Consider the following 9,415-nt stretch of genomic DNA (forward strand, 5'->3'; position numbering starts at 1 on the left):
TAATTCTATTTTTAAATACTTAATAATATAATTATTTTTATTTAGTTCACTATTTTCATAGATTAAATTAAATAATTTGTAATCATCTTCATTAGAATAAAATATTAATACTTTGCAATATCTATAAAGATTTGGTCTATAGTTTATATGTTTCAATTTTACGTTAATATGTCAAACAACTAAAATAGAAAAATAGATCGTATAATATCATAAAGAGTTCTATAAAAGTATAAAAAAAACCATAGATTTATCATATTATAATATTCGTCATCTGTGGCATACGACAATCGACGACTTTCATCGAAGACTATTAACAATTTTATAATAGTCTTAATGAACAGTCGTTAAACAACAGTCTTCAGTACATGACAAGTACTCTCCTTTTCATTTCGTTCTGTTTATTTTCATAAAATATCTTTATACTCCCATTTAGAACCATGATGAAGATCGTATGAAGAAAATTTGGAGTTTCTTCGGCGGCGGTGCACCACTCCGTAGTCCGTATACACTGTAGATTGGTACAACTAGGTTTCCCGGGAAGAGTCGACGCTTAGGTAAGTTTTTTTTATTATTCTTTTTTTGGATTAAAATTATTTTTTAAACTTAAAATAAAATATATTATAGTTTGTCATGAATTCTTGTAGCAAATATGGATTTATTTGGTACTATGAGTGGTAAATAGTAAAATAATTTCAGATCTTGCCATAATATTGGAAAAACAAAAAAACTGAAATAATTATGCAATATCCTTGTATAATGTCAACCCGGACCCGGAGGACGATTGGCAGCATCAATAAGAAGATCATCTGAATAACAATATAATAGTGTCACAAGGCTGTGTTTGTTTAATACTATAATTTTTTGAGCAGTAGTACAGTATATTATGAATATTTACTTAAATTATATTTAATTTTTATGGTTTTTTATCAGATAATATACTGTACTACGGTTTTAGGTGTTCTCTTTATTTTAATAATAAGTCGATAAATTACTAATTTTTTCAATTTTTTTACTTATCACATAGCTAGTTCGTCTTTGTGTATGTTTAAATTTATATTATTTATAGTTATTGTGCTGTTTAACTTTCTTATAAAAGAGAGTGAGGAATTTAAAAGGTGGCCACCGAACAGAAAGTTAAACTGCAATATACTATAATGTTTTTAGTTCTTGTTTACATTTTTAACTGATAAATTATGAATATAAAATTTAAAATTAATTTAAATTCAAAAATAAAAGAACACCAATATAGATTTCTTAAACATTAAAATTTGTCTATAAGTTTAAATTACATTTAATCTGCACATTAGTTGAAGTTTTATAGGAACCGAACATTTGGCTGGGCCATGGACTATCCACCGACGAAGAATTTGTCATTGAGCTGATGGAAAATGTGTCGGCACTCGGCTTCGTTTCAACACGGAGGACGTCTGGCAGCAGCAAAAAGAAATTCAACTGATAATCAACTGTCCAAAGGATTTGTTTGTATTATATTATAATTTTTAGAATTGTAGTAGGTATAATATACTATATATAATATTTATTAGTGAAGAAGAATTTGTCACAAAGTTGATGGAAAATGTGTCGGCTGTATTTCAACACGGAGGACGTCTGGCAGCAGCAAAAATAAATTCAACTGATAATCAACTATCAAAAGGATTTGTTTGTAATATATTATAACTTTTAGAATCGTAGTAGGTACAGTATACTATATATAATTATATAATATTTATTAGTGAAGAAGAAGTTGTCACAAAGCTGATGGGAAAAGTGTCGGCACTCGGCTTCGTTTCAACCCGGAGGAAGATTGGCAGCATTATAGTATAAGTTTCCCCTTACGCATTAGCGCTCATCTCTCATCCACTCATCCAACACATTGACTATCGCCGGCCGGCAACACACACATATTATACACATTACCCGTTTTATATTATATAAAATTATTAATATCAACATAGTTTAAGTTATTGTATATTTTTTTTTATTATTTGAATGCATTCATATGATCAGTTGCGTATTTAGAAATTTTAGGATAAGGGCAACACATATTTTGTTGCCTCTCCCCCATTAAATAAAAAAAACTTCTATGCCGCGCATTGGTCAAACTGTTAATACCATAGAATACCATGTTATATTAATACTATATAGTATTTTATATCTCTATGGCACACATTTGTTGTGAAAAATATTAATGATTGACGTCACTGCGCCAGTACTCAAAAAGTACGAAATAAAAATTTGCCGCCCCTCTAAATCTTTAAAAATTTGCCGTTCTGGACAACTGGACCCAAAGCCCCTACCTAAATACGCCCCTACATATAATGCGTTCTCGCTTAAGATGTGGATTAGGCCTACTGGGGACACCACAATAAAAAAACGCGCCTCGTGTAATACCTCATAAAGTTATTAAACAATACGGACAATGTTATTGTACGTCGTTTAATAGTAAAGGTGGTGTGGAAAATTACCTAACACTGTTATTCTTATCTTATAGTTACCTTGCATACATTTTTTTTATTAAATACCAATTAAATAATTATTTATATCAAGAAACGAGAAATATTAACGTTTTATAAAGTATTACAATAAAATAGTTTTGAAAAAAAATATTCTTTGACTTGTTATAAAAAGACTCCAAGTAGTTATTATATTAGTTCTTATTTTATAAAGACATTAACAAAAGCAGTTCAAGTTTAATATTGCCAGAAATCTTGTATGTATCTATTACTTTACTTAAAACATTGAATTTACACATATTTTTATTTACTAATTATTGTGTATTTTATTAATGATTTTATTTTTATTTCATGTAAATTTGAAACTTCATATTTTACTAATTTACTGACGCATTGGTTACAGTTTTTTTAAATTACCAAGTTTTGTTTAAAAGTTAATTTTCAGGGGAGGTTGGGGGGGAAAGCACCCCCTTTGCGCCCTCCCGTAACTACGCCACTGAACGTATATAATATACTGTCTCTGTTTAGAATAGTTTTCTGTTTAAAACGAATTATATCTTTAAAATTAGATTTAAATTCAAATTCAACACACCTATAAAAGTGACCTACTCGTCACCAAATGTATAGGCGTATAGCAGAGCATTACCACTTTATACCTTTTTATTATTATAATTATTTATTAGGACACCTGTTTTAGAGCTAAATAAAAAAAAAATTTTAATTAAATTAATATTATTTTAAATAAAATACCTATACAAATATACCTACTAATATTGCTAAATATATATAAACTAGTTGTCAATGAAGCTGGCAGTTTATTTTCTGAACTCAGATGAGATTTAATTACTAATTAATCAATATATATATAAACCTAAATTTTATAGTAAATTAGCAAGTTTCTTTTTACTTTTTATCGTTTAATTATTTAACTAACTAATAAAAATAATATCAAAAATTGGGCTTCTTATAATTCTTGATAAAATTCTCCTCTACAAGTTTTATATTTTTATAATTGATAGGTAGTTTTACTATAAGCAGTATAAGCCCCTTTAATAGGCTGTATCACTTGAAGACTGAAGTACGAAACCATGTTTATATGCCCTATTTTTTTCACTACATTGCGGCCATTGCGCCCTCTCTTAATGGTTCGCTCACAATTTTGTGGTGGGGAGAATTCAATTGTCTAGACTAGGCGGTTGTTGATGTCGCTGCTGTGGCAGAAATAATAAAAGAAAAGAAAAAAAAATTAAAAAATAGTAAAGTATTTATTACTAAATAATTAATTGCCAATGAACTGGCAACTGCCACAAACCACAATGTCTAAAATAATATACACTTTGCCACGTCTTAACCGGTTGTTCGAGAAACGTTGTCCGGAAGGTTTTTTATAGGTACCTACATTGCTTCATTGCGCGTTACCATTAACGCGGTAACCGTTCGGTGGTCACGTAATGTAAGTTTCACATTTTTTTAATATCCCCTTGTGGGAGCAAATTTTTTTGTTTTAAGCATGTGTATAGTTCAAAATGTTTGTTGTAATATTAAATTGTGTTGATTTCCCTATCAACTACTATAAATTATAAATATGGTGTGTTCGCCGAACTATATTATCACGAACGCGCAATCTTGCCGATTTGTCAGAAAGTTTAAAAGTTGATGAACGCTCTGGGGCTTGCCGATGCTGGGTTGTTAAAATTTGCATTTTAGAATATTTTTATATAAATCAAAAACATCTTATTATACACTTATTGTATACTTTGTATTTTTCGAAAGTGAAACAAATTGCGCTAAATGGTATTGTCCACTCGTTATTTACTCAAAGCCTTGTTGCCCATAAATTCAGGTACACAGTAATAGGTATTGCAGGGTTATATAAATATGAGTAATATAGGTTTAGAGTTGTGTAATTATACGTATTTTGCTTACTTTTATAATAGTTTGTCGAACATCGTTTGGAACAACTCGATTCTCTGTCCGCATGATGGTGTCTGATCCGATAATTAATCAAAAGCATCCACTTTCAGAGGACGATGAGAATATTGCTACTAAAAAATTGTGCATAGAGCCTAGGGTCAAAAGAAAAAAATGTGCCATATTATTGGCATACTCTGGACAAGGATATTTGGGTTTACAGAGGTAATTATAAAATAATATTTGTAAATGCAATAATTTAATTAATATTTGTCACTTGTAGAAATAAGGGGACAAAAACAGTTGAAGAAGAATTGTTGCTTGCATTAAAATCAAAGAATTTAATAACCGATGAAGGTTTTGAACAAATTCAAACCATGAATTTTCAGCGTGCTGCTAGAACCGACAAAGGAGTATCTGCTCTGCGACAAATAATTTCACTTTTATTACGTAAGTTATTTTTAATACTAAACAATATTATTTGTAACAACTTATCACCCTACTTATGTTAATGTTTGTTTTTGTACAACATAAACTACTTTATTATAATGACCTAGGAATTACTAACAAATGTATATAATTTAAAAATACTAAGCAGCTCTTGAAACAAGATATTTTTAATTTTTTTTTTCAAATTATTGTTGAAAAATCTATATAGTACATACTACATACTACTGTTTTATGCATATATAAAATTAAAAAAAAAAATTTTATAATGATTTATATACCTTCAGTATTTTAGTTTTTTTGATAATTTTTATAAATTTTTTTCTCCAATTTGATAATTAATTCAATATAGCATAATAATTAATATATAACATTGTAATTAATATTTTGGTTACCTATGCATTATACAAATTATTACCTTAGAATAAAATATAACTATATTATAAAAATAAAAACTATAAACTAAGAAGACGCAACATAATTAAAAAAAATATATTTTCATATTTTGTCATTTTTATGAGTATATTTTATTATTTTTAGTGCTGCAGCTTAACTTTCTGATTTTAAGTATTGAAATTTTTAATTTAAATCTATTTTTAAATTGTATGTTTTTAACTATTTCAGCCGAAGATGTAGATAAACAAGTTATTAATTCTGCTTTACCAGAGCAAATCAGAGTTCTAGATATCAGAAGAACAACCAAAGGTTTCAACAGTAAAAATTCTTGTGACGGACGAACATATTCATACACATGTCCAACTTTTGCTTTTGCACCAGCAGAAGCTACCATTGATTTTAATTATCGGATTGATGCCACTGTTATTGATAGAATAAATGAAATTGTTAAAAGTTTCTTAGGATGCCACAACTATCATAATTACACTTCTAAAAAGTAAGTTAAAAAAATAATAAATTGATAATTTTTTTTAAGCTCATAAACACTTATTTTGTCAATCAAATTTTAAATTTGGATTTGATTATTTTCAGAAAACCAGGTGATCCAAGTGCACAAAGGTACATGGTTAGTTTTTACTGTGATAAACCATATGAAAAAGATGGTGTTGAATTAATATCATTGTATGTTAGAGGTAAATTTTACAATAATGTTTTGTTATTATTGAATGAATGTTAATATATTATATTTAATTTGGTTTTAGGACAAAGTTTTATGCTTCATCAGATTCGTAAAATGGTTGGTGTTATTATTGCTATTTGCCGAGGTGTAGCCAAGCATGATGTGATAGAACGATCATGGCAACCTGATCGTCTTGATTTACCTATTGCTCCAGGTTTAGGCTTAGTATTAGAAGAAGTACATTATGATAAATATAATGGAAAATTTGGTAATGATGGTATGCATGAACGCTTAGATTTTGTTGAGCTCAATGATCAAGTATCTGAATTTAGAGCTAAATACATATTACCAACCATTATAAAAGTAGAAAAAGAAGAAAGCTCGTATCCTTTGATAAAAATATTATAAAGTTTTTAAATTATTACTAAATAGTCTAGATTCTGGACTTAAAATATTATAAAAATTCTATATATCACAATGTATTACAACTTATGTGCTTATGCGTGTAATTCAATAAACAAATTAATTTTCTAAGTGCTACAGCAATAAGTGAATACTCCTTCAATCTATTTCAATATGCAACAACTAAATATCACAAGACTATTATAAAATGTAAACAAACCTTAAGTCTTTTTTTCTAGTATGCAATTATGGCTTGAACAGCTACCGTTACATACATTTGAAGTACGTACAGAACACCGCCACATGCGAACAGATGTTAATGAAATAAATAGTCCAGGATTAGCATCTTTACAGGCGGCAGCTGAATTAATTGAAAAAGAGGAACAGCATTCTATTGATACAAATAGAGAGGTACCACCTGATAACCTTTCCACACTTGCAGATGCTGCTCAAGCAATGAGTTCAGAAAATAATTAACTTTTGAATTTAATTGAGAAAGGAGTGTACTACATTAATAATAGTATAGATTTTAATATTATATATTTAATATTTATATATTAAAAAATTATTAATGAATGGGAGCATCTGGTTTGAACAAAAAAAAAACAATTCAACTTTATGTCGAACTTTTAATAATAATAAAAAAAATAACATCTAATTTTTTAGTTATTATTTAATCAACTCTAATATGTTAATTAAAACAAATAAAATAAAAATTACTTGAACATTGTGTTTGTATCAATAGTATTGGTAATTGATAATTAAAACAATTTAAAAATATAAATTTAATAAAAATTAGCACATTAATTAAAGTCAAGGTAATATACCATAGTAATTTAATTACCTACTATAATTATTGGTGGACAGTTGCAGAATCTGAAAACAGTATTTTCCCAATTTAGATATAAGAACTTTTTTAAATACCAAAGATATTAATTTGGCATTGTTGCTCTTCCATTTTTGTTTTTTTACAAACAAAAATTAAAAAAAAAGAATTCTACAATCTTTTTTCATAATTTCTCTATTTTAAATTTAAATATTGGGTATTGAACCCTATTGTATGCATTTATTATTTTATTTATATTTAAAAATCATCTAAATTATTAAGTTACCAGAATTTTAAAGTGGAACTCTTTTGTTGTAAATGTATCTGTGTTGGTCTAAATATCTTTTAAATCCTTGAATATTATTCTTGAGTTTATATTTTGTCACATTTTCAAATGTAGTTGTATACAGATGAATTTTTCTTCTGGTGTTTCTCTAGACTAATCCTAATCCTTATTATTAAATTTGTCAAATTACTGATAAGCAAAACATTCTTTTGATTTTTACATAAACTTTCTATAAAATTCTTCATTACCCGCCATATAAACATTAACATGCATAATACTAGTTTCTTGTAGAATTTAAAATATACCGTTCAATATAGTTATGTGTCTATGCTATTTTCAATTTTGAGTAAATTATATTAATCAAAAAACCAGGATTATAATGACGTAACGAAACATAACTTTTATTATTGTGCTGATTTGATTAATGTATATTTATATGTCTTTAATTAAATTGTTTTAATCACATTATTTGATTTTGATTTTGCAGAATAAATGAAACATGTTTTTTTAATTAAAGTTGATTTTGTCTTCTTTAATTCAAAATTAGATAATATTTATTTTTGAAAAATATTAACTAATTATGTATACAAAAAAAAAAATTATATATTTTCAATAAATGTGTATAATTGTAAAGTAAAAAGTTTGAAATATTATTATATTGGTGTTACAATAGGGGTTGAAAATTATTTTAGTTATTCAATTTTCATCAAACATTCCATATTTTAATGTAATACCAATGTAATACCTATTTCATTTGAGTGTTAAGGAATTACTTTATCAATAACACAATTTTAATGATGGTGGTTATTTTTGTAACTTTTAGTTATTGCTATGATCATCTTACACGGAGTATGTTAAGCTAATACTACTGAGTGAACATATTTGATAAAAAAAATGTCAAGGAATATCATCGGAATGTTTTGCTTATAAATAATAACACAAATTCAGCAATCGGGACTAGTCTCAGAAAGAACAAAAAAACAATTGAAAAATGTAATTTTTACCTAGCCATCTGCAAATAAGTGTCCTAAATATGGCTAAAATGTAAATATAAGAGATTCAGGTAATAAATTTAATGTGTGAATATGAAAAATATCTGACTATGTGGCAAAATTTTGAAAAACTATAGTTCTCTTTAAAATTATTGGAACTTATATTTATCTGTTATGATTATGAATACAATATAACATAAGTACATTTGAAATGGCCCAATAACTCATTCAATGCTATCCAAATAATGCAAATATTGAGAATATAAATAAATAAATAATACAAAATAAAATGTATGATATTAACGTTTTTATTTTTCATATGTTTAAAATAAGTCTTCCAAGATCCTTGACATTTTGGGATTTCAGAACAAGTACTTATAAGAAAAAAATTAGGGAATAAAATAGAATATCTATGTTCTGAAACATTATAATGACTGCATTAGATGTCCGTCAATGAAACCAAAACAAAAAAATTGCATAATGCTATTTTGCCTTGTGAGGTTAGACATATATTATAGTTATAATTTGCTATTTTTCTTGCTGATGATATTATAATCTTTATCCCTAAAGTAAGAAATGTGTAAAATATTCTTAAATTCTGCAACAATATAATGTAATCATTAATTACTGATACAAATACTGACCTATATTGTATATAAATATATGTGTATGATAAAATTAATATTGGAAGTATAACTGTTGCTTTCTTAATTATTAATTAAATGTTCCTAACTAAATTAATTCTATTAATCTATATAATACTCTTTGAATTATTAAATTTGTCTAGATGTTGGTAATTAATAATTTTGGATAAATTTAATTTGTATATTTGTAATCAATGTTATTTTTAATAATGTTAAAACTGTAAGAAATGTATCAAAAATAAATGATGATAAGTATTTTGTTACTTATGTTTTTTAAATAGATTGAACACTATAAATGTTTAATAATTTTTAAATTTCGGATTACCAATATTGGTTATGATAATTCAGTTGGTAATAAATAATAATATATTCTTAGTGT

At 26.5% G+C, this 9,415-nt stretch overlaps 1 protein-coding gene and 1 long non-coding RNA gene across 4 annotated transcripts; both read left to right on the top strand.

Moving 5' to 3' along the window:
- The first annotated feature begins 340 nt into the window (after window positions 1–340).
- Window positions 341–2,761, top strand: LOC132929677 (uncharacterized). Its single transcript, XR_009662134.1, has 4 exons — window positions 341–554; window positions 697–1,482; window positions 1,545–1,663; window positions 1,734–2,761. It is a non-coding gene; the product is annotated as an uncharacterized LOC132929677 (long non-coding RNA).
- A 945-nt stretch (window positions 2,762–3,706) lies between these two features.
- On the top strand, window positions 3,707–6,946 carry LOC132929676 (pseudouridylate synthase 1 homolog). 3 transcript variants are annotated; one of them, XM_060995191.1, is made up of 7 exons: window positions 3,707–3,906; window positions 4,391–4,589; window positions 4,648–4,814; window positions 5,436–5,703; window positions 5,799–5,899; window positions 5,969–6,269; window positions 6,528–6,946. In XM_060995191.1, the coding sequence occupies exons 2-7, from the start codon at window positions 4,432–4,434 to the stop codon at window positions 6,763–6,765; spliced, it is 1,233 nt and encodes a 410-aa protein (XP_060851174.1). In that variant the 5' UTR covers window positions 3,707–3,906; window positions 4,391–4,431; the 3' UTR covers window positions 6,766–6,946. The 3 variants fall into 3 exon arrangements, with proteins under 3 accessions (XP_060851174.1, XP_060851173.1, XP_060851172.1); XM_060995190.1 differs by lacking the exon at window positions 3,707–3,906 and adding an exon at window positions 3,913–4,310; XM_060995189.1 differs by lacking the exon at window positions 3,707–3,906 and adding an exon at window positions 3,913–4,296.
- The last annotated feature ends 2,469 nt before the right edge of the window (window positions 6,947–9,415 follow it).

This window comes from Rhopalosiphum padi, chromosome 4 (genome assembly GCF_020882245.1).
Source record: "Rhopalosiphum padi isolate XX-2018 chromosome 4, ASM2088224v1, whole genome shotgun sequence".
Taxonomy (NCBI): domain Eukaryota; kingdom Metazoa; phylum Arthropoda; class Insecta; order Hemiptera; family Aphididae; genus Rhopalosiphum; species Rhopalosiphum padi.